Consider the following 24,917-nt stretch of genomic DNA (forward strand, 5'->3'; position numbering starts at 1 on the left):
GGATGCAGATTCAAAGGAGTGGCACTTAAAAGTAGATACGAAAATAAATTGCAAATATTAATACATTTTAAGAGATATTTCTGTTCTAACTTTAACACAGCTCTGATCTGTTTCTGCTCTGAAAGCTACTAGAAATACTCAAACTTAAATCATAAGTACCAATAATTTTATTTGTATACATTCTTTTTAAAATTACAAAATTGTTGAGAAACACACATAAAGACATAAATAATAATACAAGTGAGGAAAAAGAATCAATATTTTCCAAAATCAATGGGATAATAATGAAAAAATTGCAAATATACATATATCTGCGACATCATCCACAAATCACAAAGCTTTAGGATGAAAAATGTGAATACTGTACAATCACATGAGCATTTTTTATTGTGGCAAGTAAATGACTAAATAAAAATGCTTCATTAAAGTACTCAACGGTGAAAGGTGCTCAGCACCTTATATTTTATTAGTACCTTTGCAACAATAAATACACCACATAAATGAAATAAATATGTTAAAAACTAGTTAAAAAGGATAAGTGCATTTAAGGATATCCTTTAATTAAAAAAGATTATCATAGGTAGTTAAAATTTCAATTACATTTTGCAATTCCTAACAATTACTTTTATCTAGTTTCTTTTAATAATATATCATTCCATGTTATGTTTAGTTACTAACATGTGCAAATTGCTAAGTCTTACAATTCAAATACCAATCTATTCTGAATAAAATAACTACTACAATTGAAAAATATTAGGCATGAGTTAAATACATTTTGCAACTTCTTCCATTTGTTTCTTTTAAATACAGCATATCTGCTAAAGTAAAATTCAATTCAAGTATCTCTGTATCCCGAGCGAAAAAATAAAAAAAAACTTAAATTTTGTCACTATTTTGTTTTGTTTCTTTTAAATCCCACAATTCTGATAACGAAGAAAACTCGTTATTAATTAAGCTATTCTGGATAAAATTATATCTATCAAAAAGTATTAGAAAAAAAGCAGATTATCATATGGATTCTTATTAATTATTAGAAAAAGTAGCAATACAATTAATAAAAAATATACCTCAAGCCTTGTATCTATTATTAACATAGAATAGCAAAATGTTGAATTTTGATTACTACCTAAAATAATGACAATGCAACATTAAATAAAAGGTGAGATACTTACACAGTTGCAATATAATAAATGAGTTTTATTTACTAAGTTCACAAAGGTACTAAATTGTTTCACAACAGATTTCTAACAACTCAGAGATCCGTTGGAAGAGGATAAGTAGAATCGTTATCCCCGTTGAATTCATCCAAAGCTATGTGATTTGTGGCGTATTCCTAGCAACCAACTAAGGGCTTGGTGTTAAAAATAATAGAAGAACGTTCATTGAAAAAGTAAACTGTGCCTATAGATATGAAGAATATGATAAAACCACTGAAAAGCGTGACTAGTTCTTGGGCTTTTCCAGGCTGGAGGAATATCCGAGCAGACGTTTCTAACCAGACACTTTCTGTCCAGGTTGAATATTCTGTAGATTTCCATTCTATACATATAAAAAAGGGAAATAATTGGATGTTAGAATTGTTGAGTATGTATTTCTAGACTAAATTAAAATTGTAAGATAAAACAAGTGAAGAAATGAAATATTATTAGAAATAGAACATTTAAGAGATTTGTTATGCAGAATTGCACTGACTGAGACAGTGAAAATAAACTTTTTCAAAAATTAACTCTATGTATAAACTTGTACCATTTTTATTTATCAAAAAGTTATCAAAAACAAGTTATCACAAACAGTTTTTCAAAGCAAATAAATGTACTTCGATTGAAAAACTAGAATTATATTTTTAACTCAGTAGCACATTTCTTAAAAGCAAGAAATAACAACCGCAGTAGCAATTTTTTTTTTGAAACACCATTCTACTAAAAACAACAAGGAGTGGATTTATAATTCAAGAGCAGCCTTAAAATAGTGCGTCAGATAAGGTAAAAAGAGTTAAAAGTGATAAAGACAGATGACTAATTGAAATCTAACTTTATTGAACAAAACATGAAGAATTAAGATGTTTACAGATGACATTTATATAAATTATGACGCAAACATTATTGCAAAAAAACAATATGTGCTGAAGCATTGATGATGGTAAGGAACAGGTGTAAAAAAAGAGCAAAAATCACAAGAAAACTGCAGTTCTGATAGATTGAGATTTGTCTCATCAAAGGTTTACTAACTGCTAGATTTCTGTAAGCTATTGGAGACAGTCAAGGACAGTTGTTCCCAACCTTTTTTGACTTATTTCATCCTTTTCATTATTGTTATAAGCTAATTTCCCCCCTCAAAAATTTAATACATTACTATTTAACGAACTGCAATTTAACTAATTATAATTTTACTAAGACATTTCTTAACACATTTTATAAATTAAAGATAAAAAATTTTGATACATCAGGGCTTTCTTACTTTTTTATATTAACAAAGTAATTATTTAAACAAAATATATACATAAAACCATTCAATAATTTTAAAAAAATAAATAAAAAAGAATTAGTATAGCAAACAATATTGTAATTAGTCACTTTTTGTTTATTAGGATGTTTGTAGCTGTTTTTTATTTTTTTACTAATTCCTGGATACATAAAGTAGAGTTTACAAAGGCAAAACACAGGTACTTTCAACTTCCAGTCTCCCCCCCCCCCTACATAATTGAGAAGTCTGATTAGCAAAAGTAAGTTGGGACGAATAGAAACAAAACCCAGATTGTTCATTCTGCTACTTAATTATAAGACTTGTACATTAAAGACCCTAATTCTGAAACTGTTTTCTCCTTAAATATGTTTAAAAAATTAATCTCGCAAAATATCAAGAACTTTTTAAATGGATATGCTAAATAAATCTCCCTCTAAATTTAACTTCTCATCAGTGAGTACAGAAAAGCATATCCCTATTTTATTTTCAAAAGGTATGAAAAGGTCTGTAGCAGAAATCGACAAGTGTAATAAGACTGGACTGACCTCATTCTCCTTTGAAACACAGAAATTCTTCTGTAAGGGTCTTTTGATCTTGGATATACCCTTAGAGATGATCTGAACATAATATTGGTATATAGTAGTAATCACCCTACCGCTGCACCATGCTTCAAAACAGTACATGTACTTTTTATGGCTTAGAACTTGATGGGGAATATTACTAGAGTAGCTTTTGATAGTACAATCAGATAAGATAACCAGTCAAAGCTGGATTAAAAGGGGGCAACTTGGGCTGTAATCCCAGACTTCCTAAATTTTTTAGGCCACCCTCAAAGGGACCTCTAAACTTACTAAAAAGAAAATTGATTTATGTAATTTTCTAAAAATATATCTGATATTTTCAAGAGTTATGTTTTACACTCTTTTAGAATAATTTAAAATGTAATTTGAGTGTAAAATTCACAAATATTAAAAAAAAAAGAAGACATTTAATTAAACATTATATGATTAAAAATGATATCCTTCAATATTGCTTACCCATCTCTCAAATTTTGTCTGTTATATTTTGCTTTAAGTCACAAACGCTTGATTTTTCAAATTAATTTTTTTGTAACCATCTATAAAACATTTAAAATTTCCTAATGGTGTTGGCAAGAAATTAACAAGTTTTTTAAAATTAAAAAAATTTAATTTGCTTCTTGCGATTTTTTAAATGTATATTATTTAGTTGTTACTACATAACTTTTATAATTTCATGCATGGTGTTTTCGCTGACACTAAATTGAATTTGAATGTTTAATAAAGTTAATTATTCTGCAAAAAAATCAAAAATTTATAAGCTTTTTTTAAATTTTTATAAAACAAGCATAAATTGAATTCAATTTCATTAATAGTTTTTAATATTTCTGAATATATGTAAATTTTGGCTAATTTGGTATATGTAGAACAACAATTTACATACCAGCCCTAGGTCCTACCATACCTTAATCCAATATTAAAACCAGCATTTACCACAGACAATTAAAGGACAGTTCAAGTCATGGAAAACAAAAATACTCAGCACCAAATAGACAGCTATTTAACAAAAGAAATCTTTCAGAAATGAGAAGAAAAATATCTATAATATAGTTACCATTTAAAACAAAAGCAGGAGACTGAGCAATAGTGTACATCACAGTTGACTTCTTACAGATACCACTCCCATTTCCAGCCATCCAATCATAGTGATATATCTATGGGAAAAACTCAATTATTTTTTGAAATAATGATAGAGATTGTACAAAGAGATTGCACTGAAATTTTAAGATAACTCTTTTAAGAAGTTACACAGCAATTTTGGAGCACACAAATTAAATTTAGTGCTGATAAGTTCAAAATACCAATCAATCATAAATTTCTTCTTGTATCTAATTAATAAAAATATTCCTTTTAACTCATTTAGATTTTTATGATCATTTGCATTCAAGCAACTGCGAAAAAAAAATTAAATAAAATTTGTGATTTTTAGCTTGCATTTAAAAACTTAATTTTTAAATGCAAGCTAAAAATCACAAATTAGTATGCAAACTAGAATAAGAAATAGCTACATAATTAAGTTTTTCTTTTTTTAAAAAACCAAATGAAAAAAAATTCTTTTATTAAAATTTTAATTAAAGACACCATCTTAAAGGTAAAGGATAAAACCATCTAAAAGGTTTAAAAATTTCAGAAAATCCATAATTTTTTTTTTAAATATCTAATACTGCAACATGTCAAGCATATTTTCTCACATTATTAAGTTAATCAGAAAAGGAGGAGAGTTTATCTTGGAGAGAGAGCTTTGCAAACTCTTCCCATAAACTCAATCATTTGGAGCAAAAATATAAAAAGTTTTCACAAAAACTACTGCAAAGAATGTTAGGTATGGAAAGAAAGATTTTCTTCCTTTTGTTGTTGTTTTGTTTTAGCACAACCTATTTACAAGGTAATATATTGTCCAAATTTTACAGAAAACAAATTTTTTTTTGGTGCGTATATTTCTGAGTTGCATTTAAATTTTTGTAGTTTTTATATTATTTTGTGTCAGATCAGTTAAAAATTAAAATTTTTAAACAATCTTTTTTTCAATATTTAGTCAGTTCCATAAAGCATAAGTGTTCAAAATTTTAATAGAATCAATACTTCAGTTTTCGAGAAATCGCGTCCATGCTTAAGAATATTTCTTTCTAAGAAATTTCTAAAAATCAATCATTTCCTGTTACATTTTCAAAATCTTAAGATTAAAATTAAATAAATTATTCGTCATACGTTGTTCTTCCATATTCTTATAGCTTGAATTACTTTATTAAAATTTTTGTTACTACAAAACCAATGTGTCTCCTTGGAAATATTAAATACAAGAAAAATTTATAAAAACAATATTAAATAGTATAATCTATTCAAATTAAACATTAAGCTTTCTCACATAGTTAGCTTTTATTAATATAACATACACACAACTTAGAGAGTTTTGAATCCATAAATTTGCTCAAAACAATATGTATAAACACAGATTTCTTTTTTTAAAGAAGTCAGATGTAAAATGACAAACCTGATCTTGAGGAGAACTTGTGCATGTTTTTCTGTCCTTATCTAACTCATCACTGCCTGTCAGATAAGCTAGCAAGTATCTTGTATATAAAGTGATGGCATTAGCTTTTGTGTGTCCACCACTATCGACACTTACATACAAGGGATATGGTTCAACCCCTGTAATTAAAAGAAACAATAAATACTCAATAAAATCAAAAATATAGAAATGAAACTTTAACGAAGGAAAATTGAAATTTTTAAAGTAAGAAATTTAATAGTTTACCAGATTAATGAAATGGTCAGGAAAAGGCAGTAATAAAATTAAAATTTATAAAGTAATAGGGAATTTTTTTAAAAAATATGCCTGAGTGTGAAAAAATTGACTTACGCAATCTTTCAGTCATTAATGGATCAGCAATTTGTTGAAATAAAGAGCATGAAGCATTTTGTATATAACATTCTAACAAACCAGATACCTAAAATTAAAGAAAGTTATAAAAATTTTCATAGAACATATATAAGGAAAAAATAAAATGATTCTCAAGCATGCAGTAGATTAAACTAGCAAGAATGCTTCATTCCAATTAAATAGCCATAAGCTAATTATTTCATTAAAACTTTAAACAATTAAATTATTCATTTATTTAAAATATATATACAGTAATTAAATTTTTGCTTTCAAATTCGCAAAGTGGACAAAAATTGTTATAAAATGTACAAGAAAAGAAAAACACTCCCTTTATACAAGATAAAATAATTATGAATTTTAGTTGTATTTACTATTAGCATCAAATGTTTCAGAGCAATAATTTTATATGAAAAAAAATGCTCATTAATAAATTTAAATAAGAAGAAAAAAAGAACAGTTATAGATCCACAAATATCAATTGCTGAAACTCATCTCAATTCTGAATTTAGGAAATTAATTGCTATTGCTCTAATGATGCCAATAATAGTTGCTTGAGAAAGATGCTTTTCAACTCAAAATAGAATAATATCCAAAGAAAAACAAGCTTTGCTTGGAGCATTTAGATGGCCTTTGCAGCTATTTTTGTGAAGTATCCCTTCTATTGCTATCAATATAGGTATGTGTTAACTATAATATGAATTTTGAACATATTGTTAAATAATGGGAACAAATTAAACTCTATATACGAGCAACCTCAGTTTAACCCTGAAGTAATGAAATAAAATGGGAAATAATACAGAGTTCTGTTTATCAAATTTAATATTTAAACAATAATTCTAGAGTATTTACTTTGTATAATTCATTTGTACATCATGGCATAATTTTGCTATAAATTGGGCTGTAATTTATTAATTTAATGTCTATTTTAAAATTCAAGTTTCAAAAAGTAATATAGTGGTGAAATTACTTTCTAAAAAATACATGCATTTTTTTGTTGTTGATAACTCTGATCCAGACCAGGTACTTAAATTGTAGAGCTGAGATAACATGGTCTGCCATAAAAAATGTAATTCAAGCTATTTAAGCATGTGACATTTTTAAGATCTGATTGTGGCATATAGAGCATGAGAATATAGACATATAGAGCATGCATATAGAGAAAACTTCCAATTCTTTCTCTTATTCTCTCAATACTTGAAAAAATTACTCAAACTTAAAAAAAAAAAAAAAAAAAACATTACCAGATCTTCAGATGTCTCCACAGGTTTGTCCAATTGTTTTCCAGTAAGAAGTTGATACAATGTTCCAGATATAATCGAAGCAGTATTACTCAAAACTGGTACTAGTTCTTCNAATGGAATAATCACACTGTGGCATTTAGAGCATGCACAATTTTTAATTTTTTATTTCAGAGCAAGCTTATAAGCTAGAAAACTTCCAATTCTTTCTCTTATTCTCTCAATACTTAAAAAAATTACATAAACTTTAAAAAAAAAAAAAAAAAACATTACCAGATCTTCAGATGTCTCCACAGGTTTGTCCAATTGTTTTCCAGTAAGAAGTTGATACAATGTTCCAGATATAATTGAAGCAGTATTACTCAAAACTGGTACTAGTTCTTCACGGTTCAGGGTTTCATTAGAGTCAAGTATGCTGTTGTAATATCTAAAAATTTTAAACAAAAGTATAAATATCAATCACCTAATGATGTACTTTAAATTTGGTTTGCAATGCTATGGAGCCAAAGAAAAACAATTGGTACATTTGACAATAAATCAGAACGTTTTCTGTACAATATGCATATTCCAGACTACTTTATAAAGGATAAACTTCAAACTAAAAAGTGTAATTTGCTATAAAAGTATGATACCGCTCTACTTAAGAATAATGAAGGCAAATTGTGCCTCAAAAGCTGGGGTAGAAATTAAGTCAATTTAGTCACTCGTTAAAAAAACTAACAACTTAATGATAGTACTTGCTTGTACATTTTCATTGTCCCTTTGCAAGATTTTATAGTATATTTTTAAAAGTTAATAAAATGAACTCAAATAAAAAATTACAATACAGAGGATAATGTCACACATATGATGAAATTATAAATTTCGTGACAAAAACAGACCAAAACATGAAAAAACCATATAATCTTTTGCCTTTACATTGACTGCTGGTTTGGAAAACCTATGATAATTATTTTATGATGGTCAAATTTTAGTGGTTGTGGACCATTAGACCACTACTAATTTCTTAAAAGCATAGTAAAAAAAAATAAAAAAAAAAAATACTATTTTTAATTTCAGAGTTATTTTGTTCAAAACTTAAAAGTTTTAACAGTTTTCATTTTATTTTTATTAATAGAGCACTGAACGATTCTTAATAATTTGAGATCAATAAATATCAAATTTTAATAGTACTGTTGCATTAAATAAAAACAATAACCAGTATCAATTAGTAAAGATTCATGACTTCCGTAATCAATTAATTTTAAAGTAGAGTTTAAATATTACTGAAAAAAGAAATTACAGCAAATATGCAGCGAAACTTTTTTGTTCTAAAGTAATTTGGTGAAAGATCCTTTAATTTCTCATTCAAAAATTCCACGAATAAAGCACTGGTAACTGAGATCAGTGATTCTTAGACTCGGATGAAAGAGATGAATTAATAATTGCATTAGATAAAAACAAATATGCACATGACATCTAAATACATCACCATAAAAATTTGATAATTTAAAATTTTTAATTAAGTTTCTTTTTCAGAAAGCAACTGAATCTCAAAGAGTTTTAAAGAACGGAACCTGTGGGTAAGGCTATGTGTCTGAACTGAACCATATGTATAACTAGTAAATGGTTCCTAAGATCGAATTATAAAATTTTGCAACTTTGATGAAGTTCTAAAATTATTAATCAAAATAAAAAAGAACTCAAAAGATCCAAATCTTTTGAATCTTAAACTTGATTATTTTAAAATGCACTTTTGTGTTCATAGGAAACTGGATGCTCTGAACACGCACAAAAATAAATAAATAAAAATTTCATAAAACGCATCTAAATATTACATTACATTTTGTTTTAAGTATTTTAATAATAAAAAACAAATGACATTTACTTATTAATAAACTCATTGTCATGATCAGCAACCACCAATCCTGGAATGGAATTATCTTTTCGTAAGAAGCTCTGAAACGATGCTGGGGGAAGAGGCAAATCTGAGGGAGCTTCTGATACTTCAATATTTCCAACCCTTTTTGATTCTGCTTTAATAAGCTGAATTAAATGTTTCACCTAAAAATATTTTTTAAAAATGATTTTAAAGAATCTAAATAAAGAAAAAATCAGCAATGTATTAAAAGCTACACTAAAGAGGATTCAATTTCAATTCAGCCTTTAATTCATAAAATATTATAGCTCGGCTTATTCCCTGTCCCCCCCCCCATTCGAGGCATCAAGGGAATACTATTGAAGGATCAGTTTAGGTCAAATCTCAATTCCGTTTTCAAAAAGTCTTTTTAAAATCTCTTCAATTCCTTTGTTTATTTTCTTTTGGATCCAGTTTCTTTTAATGGTATCAAAGGTGAAATTTTTCGGGAAAAATTTTATCCTTAAATCATTATAAACTGGACAAACAGTAAGTATGTGTTCGATATCTTCATAACTCTTACAAACTTTACAGTCCGGGTCTTTCCCGAACAATTTTGACTGATAACTACCCTGGGCTCCATGGTTAGTTAGAAATTGATTGATAATAGAAGTTGGAGTAGATTTTTTGAATACTGACTTTTGGGATAAATTGGTAAGTGTATCGACCCTTTGTATTACTATTATCCCATCTTTGCTGCCATGTTTACATCAAATATTATGTATGAATTCAAATATGGGATAAAATTAACGGGAGCCAAAGGCCACATGATGACTAAATGGCGATTAAAAAATAGCCTGTTAGTTACACTTTTGTTTTTTAACGAAAGTATGCATTTATCATTTTTTAAAAAATAAATATGGATTAATGAATATTTTATACTATTTTGGAAATTAGTTTATTTTTCGCTTAAAATTCCTTTAGTTCACACTTCATTTTAGAAATGAATCTCATAAGGTTTACCATATTTCGAGAAATGCTTTACATTATTAATAAATATTTAATTATTTTAAATTTCGAATTTTTGAAAAAATGGCTACTGTTCAAAATGCTACAACTGGCCAGTAACAAAATATCCTGATTTAATCCTATATATCCATAAAATGTATGGTGCAAAGAAATTTTGTTCATTTCGGACAGGCTCAGACTTCAAAATATGAGCCTGAAAACATGACTAAATTACTGAAATCTTCAGTTAGATTCTTTTAAAATTTACAAACAATTTAAATTGATAAAATGTCACTATTTTCTATAGTATTAAATACATCATACAACTGTGAGTATAAGTTGCACCCCCTATTTTTGATTACGAGATAGAAAATTTCCGGTACATCAGGTGTGTAAGTCCACTAAAGTTGAGGAAATATCTCCAACTTAAGGATATTTTCTCACGTTGAAGTCATACGTCAAATGCTACTATAGCAGGGTAAAACGTAGATTCAAATATTATAGTAAAATATTTTATGAAGTGTGGAATTTGGAACTTTTTCGATGTGAATGGAGACGATTTTTGTGTGACTCAGCAGATGAGGATTAAGTAGAATCCATTGCAGAAAGGGATCTATATCACGAAACTACTATTGTTATTGAATCCAACACAGATTATTATCTGGTATCTTAAAATTTGAAGCTTTATGGTATGCTATAAAAGTTTTTATTTTGCTATATTTTTCTGAAATACTCTTGAATAAATTATCAACTTTTCCTCTAATTTAGAATTTTAATCTAAAGTATTATTTCTAAAAAAACCTTTATATGAAAAGAAAATATGATGTAAGAAAATGGAAAATTAACTGTATTTGGCACAGTAAAAATAGTTTTTGAAAGGAATCAATTAATAAAGAGTAATTAATCACTGTTTATAAGGCATTGATAATACACTGTTTATAATGATTCTCCATCACAATCAGTGAATGTCCGACTTTATTACTGGTGATGAAGTCGACCTCTTGATTTTCATAAAACTTTTAAGGGTTTGAAAAGTTAACTTATATACAGGGCCTGTGTTAAGGACTTCAAATTATTAGCCAAGTATCTAACGTATCGGCCAAATTTTCAAAATGGCCAATCTAAATGTTTTATTTTAATGATTGATTTTTCACATTGAAAACTTCAAATAAAAATTTACTATAAAATGAATTATTTCGTACAATGCAAATTCAAATCACGTCATTTTGCAGTTGGAGAGGAATAAAGGAGTAATGAATGGGAGAGAGGATGGATGAAAAATATAGAGTTGTTGAAATATGTTGCTTAACAAATATATGTAATTTTATCGTCCATGTGGGAAAGAAATAGAAGTTGGGGTTAATTTGTAATAACTTCTTAGACTAGAGCAGTATTATAAGGATAAATCTTAGAAACATGTTATTATAATGTTATTGTCATGATAAAACATATTTTCTGCAAAAATATTTGGATGAAAATATGTATCTTGCTATCACATGATCTGCTTTGTTGACACAAACTGTAGGAAAAATTTCGTCATGTGATCCTACAACAAACATGGTAATTTCCATTTTAAGGTTTGATGAATGCTTTCATTATCTGGACTTAATATAATTCTAATTGGATATGTGGCACACCTAACAAAGATTACAGTAATTGAATATGAAGTACAGGATTTAAACAGAAAAATTTCTTTTGATCTTTTTATGTTTTCAGGGATAAGTAGAATACATATTTTTCTTTTCTGTAGAAAAGATCATTCGCTAAAAAACAATTCTCCCCGAATTTACAATTTTATCATATTTGGTAAGGTGGCAAATGATTAGTGCGTACCCTGATACACATAGGATGAAAACTTTAAAAAGTATGCTTAAAAATGGGCATAAAAGTTTGAATGTATCATATTGAATAGATTAGCAATTATTATCTGCATTTTATATCCAATTGTATTATTTCCTTCGAAACATAATTAAAAATAAAAAACTTAATAATAATTTATGCACACTCACTTCATCTGAGACATTAACACTCTGATTCATTGAGACAGGATCAGTATGCAACCAGAGAATAGGCAGACTTTCAGGCGTCACAGGCGCCAGTTGACTCAGTTCAATAAAATGAGATATATGCTGAAGATTTATGAGAGCCGGCTGGTCTCTTATGCCACCTAATATACGAACTGGAAATTGATCTTTCTGCATATCAAACACCACACGGCTGGAACCAATGTAATCAAAAGCTTCCTGATAATATAATAAAAGGCTAAATATGAAAAATAATTGATCTAAAATTTTAATGTAAACTGGGGTAAAAATAAATAATATTAATTTACAGCAACAAATGAAATTGATGTTACAATGAGCTTGTCACTATATGCAAATGCACATATTTAATGGTAAAATAGCAATAAAAAAGACTAATAAATGGAATAATCACACTCTACTTTTATTTTGAACAACTATTTCAATTTAAAATATGTAATTAGAATAATCAACGATTGCATACGAATTTGAGACTGGACTGGGAGTTTTTGCAAGAAGCAAGGAAAAATTCAAATCAAGCTCAATAATTTTTTATCTCATCAATAACAGATATTGAATTAAATGTAAGTTGTCAAGAAGGGTAATAAGGTGGCATGGTTGATATCTGATCAGTAAAAGGTGCATTCTGTTGAAATGAGTAAGATGATTCTTAAAAATAGCAGAAGAAATTTTTTTTTTGAAAAAAGGAAGAAAACTTGAGCAGTGGGTGCCCACATATGCTTGCCTTATAAAAATTAAGGTTCTAAAAAAAATTAGATGAAGTTGTGTTCACTTTAACTTTTATGCAAAAAATATCTTCAAATTTGCCTCTTTTGCATATTGTTAACTATTACAGCAGAAAAAATATAACCTAAAAAAATTATAGGTAAAAGCTAGTAATTATAAACTTTTGCTTAGAAACGTAGAACTTTTGTATCCTTAATATAAGCATTTTTAAGGGGATTTGGAAACTTGTAATGTCGGAGACATCACTTAATATGACGTCTTTGTTACAATGAACTTTTAATATATATGATGAAATCATCTCATAAGACTTTAAACAATAAAACTAAACTGAAATTCTTTGATTCCAGATAAATAAATATTCATCTAATATATTAAGATAATAGATAAATTTTCAACTAATAGATAAATTTTCATCTAATAGAGGAAAAGAAATATTCATCTAATAGATCAGTTTTGTGTGGGTAATACAGTAACAATTTAACTGCTTAAGATTTGATACATTACATTTTAATGCTGCATTTTAGAAAAATTTAGGTGTATTTTTTAAAGTTATAATTAAAAAATATACTTGTACTTTATATGTTTTTAATATATATATTATTAAACAATATACACTTTTTGTACATGACAAATACAGGGAACGTAAAAATATGCCATCAATGTGCTTAGTCCCCAAAAGTAAAGTTACCAATCTTTTCATATATTAAAATAATAATTAAACGGAAAAAAAATTAGATACACCAATAAGCTTATCTAACAAAAAAAAAAAAAAAAAAAAATTCTTACGCCATTAAAAATAATAAACAAGATGTTTTTCTCCACTTTTCCTTTAAGTGCAAGTTCTATTTCACTCTTTAAAGATTCCATATTTTTGGCAACAGCTAATAAAGTTACTAGGCCTGTAACTGTTGAATGAGCTCCTGGGGCAAGTTTATCAAACATTGAAAATGAATCCAACTGTAAAAAGACAAATTGTTTACACAAGCAAATCATTACATCTTAAACAATAAAAAAAGAAGTTTTAAATAATTAACTTTTGGCTTCATATGACATTTTTCAAATCTTAACTAGAATATTTTTAACAAAAATCGACTAATTTATTACGGTTACCAAACAACTAAAAACACTCACTCGAGCTCCAACAATAATCACAGAATCATTTCGTATTTCTTCACTTTTATTAGTTGGAAACAAGGTATTCACCACATTCTTATCACTAAGAGGATCACAAGTTTTTACTAAAATTAATGAAAAGCTCAATTAGAATGTAATAATGTAAAGTTAATAAACGAAACGAAAAAAGACAATATCATAGTATTTAAGCTACTTATTCAATACAGGTTTTTCACTAATCAATACCATTAATGTAAACGGTTACTAATAAATTTAAGAAACAAACCTTCATTCAAGTTAGCGATGAGATTATTACGTCGCATGCAAGTTTCACTATCTTTGGCAGCCAACATAACACTGGTCATTTGCACAGAACACAATGGCCAACTTTTTGTAGAACCATTGTTGAACTTTTTGTAACACTAAAATTAAAAGAAACCAAATTGTAGAAATACTTTTTAAAATAAAGTTCAAGAGTATTATGTTAATGCAGCCTGGAAATGACAAATTGATAATGTCTCTCTTTTCATATTAGGTGAGCATTTATCTGTACTTAAATATATATACATATATATATATATATTAACTCTATTTTATAAGAACAATTTATTGATTCCATAAATAATAACGTTTACCTGAAGGTCTATGAATCTTAATGCTTCGCATAAAGTCGTTTTATTGGTAAAAAAATAATCCTACAACTTTTAAGGTGAGCAGCTAAAATTAAATTTTAAAGGACTAGAAAATACATGAAATTTTTAATCTTTAACAGTAAATTATTATTTTTTAGCTGCTTGTAAAAATTAATTAATTTGATGTAAACAATGTCCTCATGGACAAAATTAAAATCTTTATTATTAGTTATTACAACCTAATCTATATTAATCAGACACATTACGCTATATTACACACAACTAACAACTTTTTATTATTATTTGAGAAGAATTCTATGAAGGATTTAAAACAAAAATATTATATACTATACTAATCAGAAATATTACATTATAATATACACAACTAAGAACTTATTTTATTGTTGATTATTTGAGAAATATTATTCTTTGGAGGATACATTATTTTAACCCTTAGTTCAAGTCATTAAGTGAGAAAAATATGCAAAAGTAGAAAATAAAAAAAATATATTATGGTCTTAAACTTGAATTAATGAGATGAAGTCGCTTCAATTTAAAGAAAATAAGTTTTGTGTTTAATTATGTCAATTAATAATTAGTACATTTTATAATCTCTATCTGTACCTCAAAAATCAGAGATTACTAAATTCTATTTGATGTCAATGAAACAAAAGGATCTTTTGAATATAATTTATTTTCAGTATGGGTTAATGATATAAGAAAAGCTGATTTTGCCTTTCTTGACTCATTAAAAAAAATAAAAATCTCAATAAAATATTTTTAGCTATTCATTGAATTAAAAATATTTTTTATTAGTCGATGTTTCCTTCTTTCCTAAGCATCAAAACTCATTTTTACCAATTAACTTTTTTTTAAAAATTTATTTTTAGTTACAACTTCAAAAGTTTTTTCTTTCTTTCTTTTTAACAATACCAAACAATACATAGCCTAGACTCTCAGAACAAACAAACAATTTCCTAGAAAAATTTACTTGAATTTCTTGTAATTTTTCTTTTGTCAGTACAACCTTATTAGTATGTAAACTATGAAGCTTCTACAAGAGTCAAACTTTAAAAGAGGAAAAAATGTGGTTATTTTGTAAAATTTCCAGAACAAAAAAAATTATCATAAAACAGGATATAAGAATAGTTAGACAACTTTTAAAAATTCAATTTTTAATTACATTATTTTTCAATTGGCAGAAATAATGAATGAAAAAAATATATATGTAATACTTTTAAAAATATAAATGAATACTGTTTTTTTTATCACATTTTTCTTAATTGATATAGGGTTACAAAAAGAGTATGTTTAGCCACAACAGCAGAACTGGAGATTTTTCGACGGATAAACTAGAGTGAAAATGCTACAAACAGAATATGTACGGTTATAGTCTAAAAACAAATATTGCAGTGTGCAAAAATTTTAGTATCTTCTTTGGAAGAGGAAACACTTTTAGTTCATTTTCTACAAAAGGATGTAATGCTGAATTGGTTAATTAATTATTAGCTAACTACTATTAGCCTTATTTTGACCATTTGCATTAAAAACAAACAAACATGGATCTTTTAAATTTCAAATTGCCAAATTTTCCATAACTCAAGATGCTTTGAATTGTGGAGTTGTTTAGTATGTGCAGCATAAGAGTTAATTACAGTGGGCTTGAATACTAATCAAAAGATGATAAATATGAACATTTGCATGTAGCATCTCTTGGAGCTCAGCTGCTTGTTTATGGAATGCTTTGACTAACCTTCTATATGAGAACATTGAATTCTAGTTGCTTACCAGAAGGCTTTGTTAACTATAGTCAAGACTCTTCTAGATTACAAGAAAAAGAGAATTCCACCAGAGACTCACTTCGTTTCGTCTCTGGTGCAATTTTTCTTGTTTTCGTTTCTAGAATGCATGTGACTCAGACAGATAAAACTTAGGGGTGCAACCGTTCAGCCCCACAGATGTGTGAAATGTCCTTTGGGATCCATAATAAGATAAAACTGTGAACTGAAAAGGATTAACTTTTTATTCCAGAGGTACCTCATTGTTTCCTTTACTATTTGAGAATGCCACCCTAGCATTATAGTAATGCTTATACAGGTAAAATTGTAGTTTAAATTGAGGTTTGGTTGGTGTGTCTTGGTAATGTTAAGTGGCAAATATATGTTTCATTTAGCTTTTAATGAGCCTTTCTTATTTCAGACATATTAACTCTCTAACATGAGTTATTGCAGGTTCTTGTTGGAAACTTTTACAGCAGTTCTCTGTAAAATGTACAGTTAGTTAAAAAAGTTACAACAAAACAGTCACCCAAATTTCACAGTTACATACAAATACTACTACAAATTTCTTATTAATATATTGCATGCAATTAAAAAATTGTAAATTCTGATGTTTTTAATTGCTTTAAATAACAGGGTTGCCACTTAATGTCAGAAGAAGATTCCCTGACTTTTTCAGATATTTCAAAAAAAAATTTCAATGTAAATCCAGACTATATATCATGCAATTTTATATTGGAACTTTACTGGAAAGTCAAATATTAGATTTCGTGAGGCAACTAATATATATGAGGATGGAAACATAGAAAAAAATTTACAAACATGTAGTATTCTTAAAATAAATAAATGTTACAATTATTTTATATGAATCTCAACAACTAATTACTGTTACTGACTGGTTACTTTTAAGGTAAGATGTAGGAATTTCCTCCAGGCTTTTGTAAGAAAATTAAACCTTCAACGTCTCTCTTTTTTCAGTCACACCATGCTAGTAAATTTTGAGCCCATTACTTAAATTTTTGAAAAAATCTGATAATAACTTCTAAATTTATCTATATATTTAGAAAAAAATTGCAATAAGGTACATATAATTTAACTTAAAACTGCTTTAGCACACTAAAAATGATATCTACATTACTTACATTTTCAATGCTCGTTATAGATTCATTGTTGGTAATGACAAATATTGGCATTCGCCAATCTTCAAACATCATCCCCATAGCTTTATTTTCAGGAAGATTGTTCCATTCTTTCTTTTTGCATGCCGCATATTCCTTATTCATAGATTCAGTATAAAACCCTTTTTAAGGAAAAAATCAATCTATATCAACTCAAGCAAATAACATAATAAAATAAACATTAATCAATGTCAATTAACACTCATTAAGTCAAAAAGCACTGAGAAATTAAGAAAAAAGATTCAAGATTAAAACTTAAAGACTTACATTAAAAAAAAAAAAAAAAGACTTAAGACTAAGGATAAAAAAAAAACTCAAGGCTGAAAAAGACATTTTGATGGTTTTAATCATGTCCTCATTTTGATTTTTTTTTTTTAAATAACGATCATCAAAAATTTAATAAAACATACGTATGTCTTTGTGTTGATTTTTTTTCTTTTTCAAATAACGACCATCAAAAACTTCAAATAAAACATAAGTATGTCCTCATGTTGATTTTTTTTCCAAATAACGACCATCAAAAACTTCAAATAAAATATATTTGTGAGCAAAATATCTTAAAATTACACTGCTTGTAGTGTTTTTGTTTTTAATAAATAAGCATTAACTAATTATTTTTTACACATGAACAAGAAGGTAAAACACTTATTCCTTTTAAAAATTATGCAGGAAAAAAAAATCTTGCTTACAAAACTTCAAAATGCCCATATTTTGATAACACGTATTAAATTTGAAACAGTTAAGTTATAACGTGTGGCATTAATAATATTAAAATAATCTTTATTTATGTTCAATTAAACTTATATAATTCATTTTATGCAAAGAGAAAAGACACATTACTAGAAATTAGTGACAATTTAAAGAATGAACTTTTAAGCAGAAGGGTTAAACACAAGTACCTTTTTTTACCTCCCATGTAATTCTAATAGGCAGACTGAAGAGTGCAACATATTTTACGAAAAACCATTTTTACAAATTATTTAATTAGTTTACTCTGAACTCTTATACTTATTAATTTATATTATTTCTAAGAATTTTTTTTAACCTATTTCCATTTCAAAGTTTGCATCTATTTAATTTCTTTCTTTCTTTTATTGTGTGTATAAAATTGCAAACTATAATGAGTGTTGAACTAATCAAATATACATGAATCAAACAGAATTTAAAGTAAATATTCATTAATACATAAATATAATTTATGCTTGAATCAAAATTCATTTTCATTTCATATTCAATTTTATGTAATGCAAATTTCAGGCTAAATATAAAATAATTTGGTCTCATAAATAAATGGTTTAATCAGGTATAAAAGCAGTTAAAGCTAACTTATAGAAGGTTAAAAACAGTTTGATAAATATTTATGAGCATAAAGATCAACACATATAATAGTCTCATTCAAAAAATAATAAATAAATATTCAAAGTTGGAGAACTATAAATAATTAAAAACTTAACATTTTATATTGCTAACCAAATAAAATGTTACTTAATAGAGTAAAATTTCCTACTAATCATGAGTTATTTTAAACAATATTAAATTTAAAAACATTACCATAGTTTCTGTTAGGGCAAGACTGATCAGGGGAAAAATTCTTTATTTCTTTAACAATGTGATCAGGTTTAAATATGAAAGCTCCCCTTATGTTTTCTGATTGTTTCAACTCTTGCATGTTTTTCCTGAAAAAAAAAAATTTAATTCAATAAACTATACAATTAAAAGACAAATCAGAACAGATACTAGGCATAATAAATAAATGCAAAATAAAAATTTTAAACTATTTTTTTAAGTTTTATAAAGATCATCATAGCTAAGCCTTTCTTTGTTTGGCATTCTATTAAGAATGTTGGCACAAAAAAAAAGACAACAAAATTTAAAAAAAAAAAACCAAAACAGTATACAATTCCTATACAACCATTGCTGGTCCAGGGGATCATTAAAAAATGATTTTCTGGTTATCCTAATAAAATTGCTCTGGTCCCAGATGTGGCTGGGCAATATATTTATAAAACACATTTGATAATGTAACCTTCATTTCTCATGATGCATTGGAATTTTGGTTTAAGCTCCTGATATAAATATTGACAAATCCATTTAATGGCAATGTAATGATATAACCATTTAACATGCAAGGATCCTTGTCTACCAAAACTGCGATTGATGATGATTTTAATTTCGCTCAGCTACAAAGACCACGTTCGTTTCTTGATGCTTAGTGACAAGGAGTGAATTTAATTTAAAGTTGCAATTTTTTGTATGGAACAGTGTCAAAATATAGAAAACAATGCATTCTTTTTTTAGCTTCAAGGTTTTTTAAAACATTTCTTGAAGATTATTTTCAGTGAGAGATGTTTCAAAAGTGCATTCCTCCCCAAATAATTAAAAATTTTGTTTCACTCAAGTGTATTATTATTTACGTTTCTTTGCTACCAATCTGTTTATATTTCTACAAATATTTTTTTAAATACATGTAGGTAAGTTAAATATTTTGATAGACTTTCATTATACCATTAATAAGTAGTTTTTAATTAAAAAAAATTAAAACAAAATTCACATTTGTTTTTACTTTTAGAATTTAGTTTTAAGTCAATCAATCTTTATGATTTGAATTTTTAAAAAAGAAATATAATGTTATTGATGCTATAAATATTTTTTTTTGTATAATCAACATTTTCCTTTAAATATTAATTTTTCAAAATTAATTAAATTCAAAATACTGTAGAGCCTTCCAAAAAAATATGTTTACAAATCTTTTTATTCATAAAGGGAGACTATTATATATTTATATTCCTTCTCCTAAATTTAATGCAACTCTTTAACTAAATGCTTTATTTAGAGACAAGATTCCTATTCATTATCAGACAGGGTTCCTAAGTGATAAATTGCACAAGAACTGGAAAAATTAAAAAACTTATAATACTTATTAATAGAGTCACACCTAGTTCATTATTTGAGGTCATATCTTATTTATGATAAAAGTTAATTAAGTACCCAAAATTAATTTATCTAGAAAGCATGATTCTAAAAATAAATCATTACAAGCACCAGCCTATTAAACTGTTAAACCCCAGGCATACTAAATATTTTGAACAAATTTATGTTCTTATTTAAAATAAATCTAAGAAATTTTAAATATTTTAAAATGAAATTTATATAAGTAATAATTATAATATATTCATTTACTTTGACCCTCAGCTAGCTATTGTTATTGTAAATTTTCATACCTGTAATTTTCTAGGTTAGTAGAATGATTTTCCCTGGTTTCTGCTAGAAAATGCAATATTCCTGAGCAATTTCAGGTTTTCCTGGCACTTTATCACATATTATTTGCGATATTATATATCTGATGATTTAATACACTTATTTAAAACCTTTTCCTTGCATCATAATGAATTTATTTTTATCGAAAAAATACATTGTCATATTGTACCAAAAACTAAGGAAAAAAAAAATCGAATAAATTATGCTCTTAAATATTTTAAATAAAAAACCTACATGTTGAATAATGTAAAAGGCATGGCAACGATAAATGGCATAGGAGGTGGTTCTAAGCTAATTTTATCAATATCTTCTTTAGTTTCCAAAAGATAGAGGACACCAACATTTCCATTTCTATGGGCTAAAAATAAAAGTTAGCTTATTAATAATTTATTGTCTTAAATATTGGGCTTTAAAAGAATTAAAATTACCTACATGCACAGCCAATTTGATGAGTGGCATTCAAACGTCGAAAACAAAATATATCACTTTGAATATTCTCATATATTTTAAGACTTGTTCTGTCTCCAAAAGAGTCTGGTAAAAACATTAAAAATAAATTCACATGATGAATATACAATATAAATAGCATTTTTGTTTTTAAAAAATATTGAAAAAGAAGCTGTTCTTTCTGAGGTTGCTCTAGGTTTTATTCTTTGGGGTCCATTTTTGTATAAAATGGAAAATCATTGTTGTGAAAAATTTCTAATTAATGATTAACATTTAGTTTTAGCTATTACTATTCACTACATTTAATATCAAAAATATATCAAAATAAATATATGCAGAAATTTGATAAAGTGATAAAAAAAAATTTATTTTTTATTTATTATTATTTAACGCTAAAAATTCTACCTACATTTTATTAATTGTTAACATGATAACACATAGGTGCATCAAAATAGTTTAAAAAAGTTAAATGAACAGAGTAGAAAAAAGCTCTTGTAAGATATATACTTTCCATTTTCTTTATTATTTTGCTTAACGAGCTCTTCAATGATGTATAGCTATCAAAACAGCGCTGGGTTTTTTAAAAAGACCTATCAAAAACTGTTTAGTTCTGACAAAAACCCAGGACAAGTTTCTTTTCTGTCATTGGGTTACAAGTAAAACTAAAAAACTATTTAAATTATGCAAAATACAAATTTTAATTACTAATTTAATTATGATTCATACTATATAACATATAAAAATTTTATCCAATATTCTTGAAACTATTAACTGTTTTTCAAAAAAACATGGTTCAAAACATATGCATTTCCCTCTATTCATTCAAAACATACGCAAGCGCATATGATAAACTGAAAGCAACATTGCAAAATGTGCTAAATACGAAAGGCAAAAGGTGTTTTTTTTTTCACTTAAAACAACTAAGCGATTTTATTTGACCTTTTGGCAATTTTAGCAGGCTTGAACAGATACCGTTATGGAAATATTCACTAGAACATACATAAATAAACATAAATGATACATAAAATGCATAAACACTTCAGGGGTCTGTCTATGTTTTTCTGAGAGGTACCTATTTTGTGAAAATTTAGACATAATTTGTGAAAAATTTAAAATTATATTAAAAAAATCAACACAAAAATATGGTAAAAATATGGATTTATCGTTTCTTAAGGGATACAAAAACAAAATTTTAAGAAAAAGTATTTTGGGAAACTACCGTTTTTCCTTAAGTTGAATTTGTGAAACTACCGTTTTTCCTAAAGTTGAATTTGTGAAGGTACCGCTAAATTCGGCCTGGACAGACCCCTGCACTTAATGAAGTGCTCCTTAGCATATGAACATATTCTTCACACATTAATATTGAAAGATGTTAACCTTATCTAAAATACTTGAAAAAACATAATTTATGAAATAGTGACGGATATTAATTAATATCAAACATTATAAGTAGAAAAAGATAGAAGTGGGTTGCAATTTTATTAGATAGTACAAATAAAACATCAAGAATCAGAAAGATACATGATTTTAGTTGAATATAATTTTTAGGTCGTTAAGATCTTGAAATAAAATTTTCCATTAAGTTGATAATGAATAAAAATGGGGACATTCATAAAAAAAAAAAAAAAAGATGGGCAAGTGTATAAATTATCAACGTACACAACTAAAAAGAATATAAATTGACGATCTAACAGTATGACACAATGTTAGCCATGAACTGCAATTCACAACAAGGAATAAAATGTACCGTTACAATACTTAATATTTATTATATCATAGTTTGCTTCGATGGTGGAAAAAAAAATATTAAAAATTTCAGCACTAACAAAAAGATTATTATATTTTAAAAAATAAATTCAAAGTAATAAAAAAATGACTGTTTTTTACCTTGAAAGAAAATACTGAGAAAAACCAAAATTATTATTGATTTTAAATTAGTCATGATTTTTTACGAATACTTTTAAAGTTTAAAGACATTCATTACAGAAGATTGTATTAGAATCTCAGATAAAAGAATGAAGACAGGAAATAGAGGTTTTAAAAATTACTTTCATTTAAATTCAGGCAATGCTGCGAGTTTGAAAAGTTGTATGAATCTATATTAATACATAATTTTTGATCAAAAAACGAAAAAACGTGATGAACTGAATGAAAAAGGTTACTTTATAGAACCTTGCAAACAAACACAATCGATGCACTGACGAATTTCATCGATACCTTATGTCGAAAATTATATTGTTTGACTGAAAATAATATAAGATAAAAACCTTTAAAATAATGATATTTAAAAATTGTTTAATAATGTGAAGCAGCTTAATCTTTTTGCAACTTTAGCAAGGATATTTGCAGTCTTCACTTCATTTGCAGAATAACTTCCCTTTGAATGGCATTCCCTTAACGAGTGAAACCAAAACAATAACAAATCTTTTTTTTTTCATTCCTTGTGTTTTAGAAAAGAAGTGAAAATTGTATAAAAATATGCTTTTATAAAAGCGAAGCAAAAAAAAAAAAAGAATGTTATCTATATAAACTATTTAGTATTTATGTCAGTTCGCATGAAAGGTTGTTTCGAAATTTAAAGTAACCAATGAAATAATATTTCTCTTGAAGTTAAATATTCACTTAGAAAGGTAAGTTTTAGTTATAACAACTGTTATTTTTTTCTAAAATTTTTAAAACACTTTTATTCTAATGTTTGTGATTATATAAACCTACCCATTTTTTAAAACTTAATAATAGACACATTTTAGCACATACTCTTAGATATATCTTCTACAACACTATAAAACTTCAATTTTTAATTATTTAGTTGTGAGACTCATAAGCCAAACTATTGGGTGTATTTTAATACATAAAAGAATCAAGGTTATATATCTAACGTTAAGAATGTAATTACAGTTTCTCTACCAAAGAGAATGCTCAAATGGACTTTTCTAACTTTCATTAACTTTAAAAATACTGTTCTAAATGGGAAAAAAATTATAAAATTGTAATGAAAAAATGTAAAATCGTAGCTTTGGGAAAAAATACTTCAAGTTCTTTAAACATTACATTCTAAAGCTGATCTAATAACTGAATTACTTTTCTTTGAAAAAATCTATCCTATCATTAAAAATACATTTTAGTATCTACGATAAATTATAATAAAATGTATTTTAATGTATGTACAGTGGAGCAACGTTTATACGACGTTTTAGTGTGGTCCCAAATCACTCCTATTCATTTTAATGTAAAAATATATTGTGACGCACAGAATCGGTTATACGTCGGTTTTTAGATTTTGTGCACCTTTATTTAATTTTTTATTTTTTCTTGTGTATTTTATAAAAGGGCGGAATTTGCCAACATGAAAGATACAGAAAAGGGTGCCAACAAGAATGCTTGGATGACGATCGTAATTTTTACTAGATGACTGACAAAACTAGACAATGTTATGAAGAGGCAAAAACGGAAAATTTTGCTATTCATCGACCAATGCCCAGCACTCCCATCGATACTAATTATTTTGGAAAATGTAAAAGCTCTCTTTTTTCCTGCAAATTGCACAAGTGCGCTTCAGCCCTTAGATTTGGCCGTGATTAGAAATCTAAAATTGCATCATAGACAGCAGTAAGTTCAACTCGCTATTCAAAGCATTGTAGAGACTAATAGCAAGAAAATATAATTAAAGGTAACATACATTCAAATTGCTCACTGCAATTTTTCTTCTTTGGTTATTTCTTTCTGAATAACTTTCGC

General features: G+C 26.8%; 2 protein-coding genes across 4 annotated transcripts in view; one reads left to right on the plus strand and one right to left on the minus strand.

The window, feature by feature from the left end:
• Positions 1-144: 144 nt before the first annotated feature.
• Positions 145-23,362, minus strand: LOC107443812 (Nicastrin). 3 transcript variants are annotated; one of them, XM_071181342.1, is made up of 15 exons: positions 23,228-23,362; positions 21,165-21,266; positions 20,967-21,090; positions 19,026-19,150; positions 17,439-17,596; positions 14,173-14,308; positions 13,905-14,011; positions 13,560-13,730; positions 12,015-12,248; positions 9,028-9,203; positions 7,434-7,587; positions 5,902-5,989; positions 5,533-5,690; positions 4,096-4,195; positions 145-1,539 (listed from the first exon to the last, which is right to left on the minus strand). In XM_071181342.1, exons 3-15 carry the CDS (start codon positions 21,005-21,007, stop codon positions 1,334-1,336), a joined length of 1,854 nt encoding a protein of 617 aa, XP_071037443.1. In that variant the 5' UTR covers positions 21,008-21,090; positions 21,165-21,266; positions 23,228-23,362; the 3' UTR covers positions 145-1,333. The 3 variants fall into 3 exon arrangements, with proteins under 3 accessions (XP_071037443.1, XP_042899205.1, XP_071037444.1); XM_043043271.2 differs by having other exon boundaries at positions 23,067-23,343; XM_071181343.1 differs by lacking the exons at positions 20,967-21,090; positions 21,165-21,266; positions 23,228-23,362 and adding an exon at positions 23,067-23,197.
• A 3-nt stretch (positions 23,363-23,365) lies between these two features.
• The window catches only part of LOC107443810 (peroxisomal ATPase PEX6), a gene marked incomplete at its 3' end in the record, with an annotated part of 30,804 nt that continues 29,252 nt past the window's right edge, over positions 23,366-24,917 (plus strand). Inside the window, 1 exon segment of the mRNA XM_016057808.4 lies at positions 23,366-23,809.

This window comes from Parasteatoda tepidariorum, chromosome 5 (assembly GCF_043381705.1).
Source record: "Parasteatoda tepidariorum isolate YZ-2023 chromosome 5, CAS_Ptep_4.0, whole genome shotgun sequence".
Lineage (NCBI taxonomy): Eukaryota > Metazoa > Arthropoda > Arachnida > Araneae > Theridiidae > Parasteatoda > Parasteatoda tepidariorum.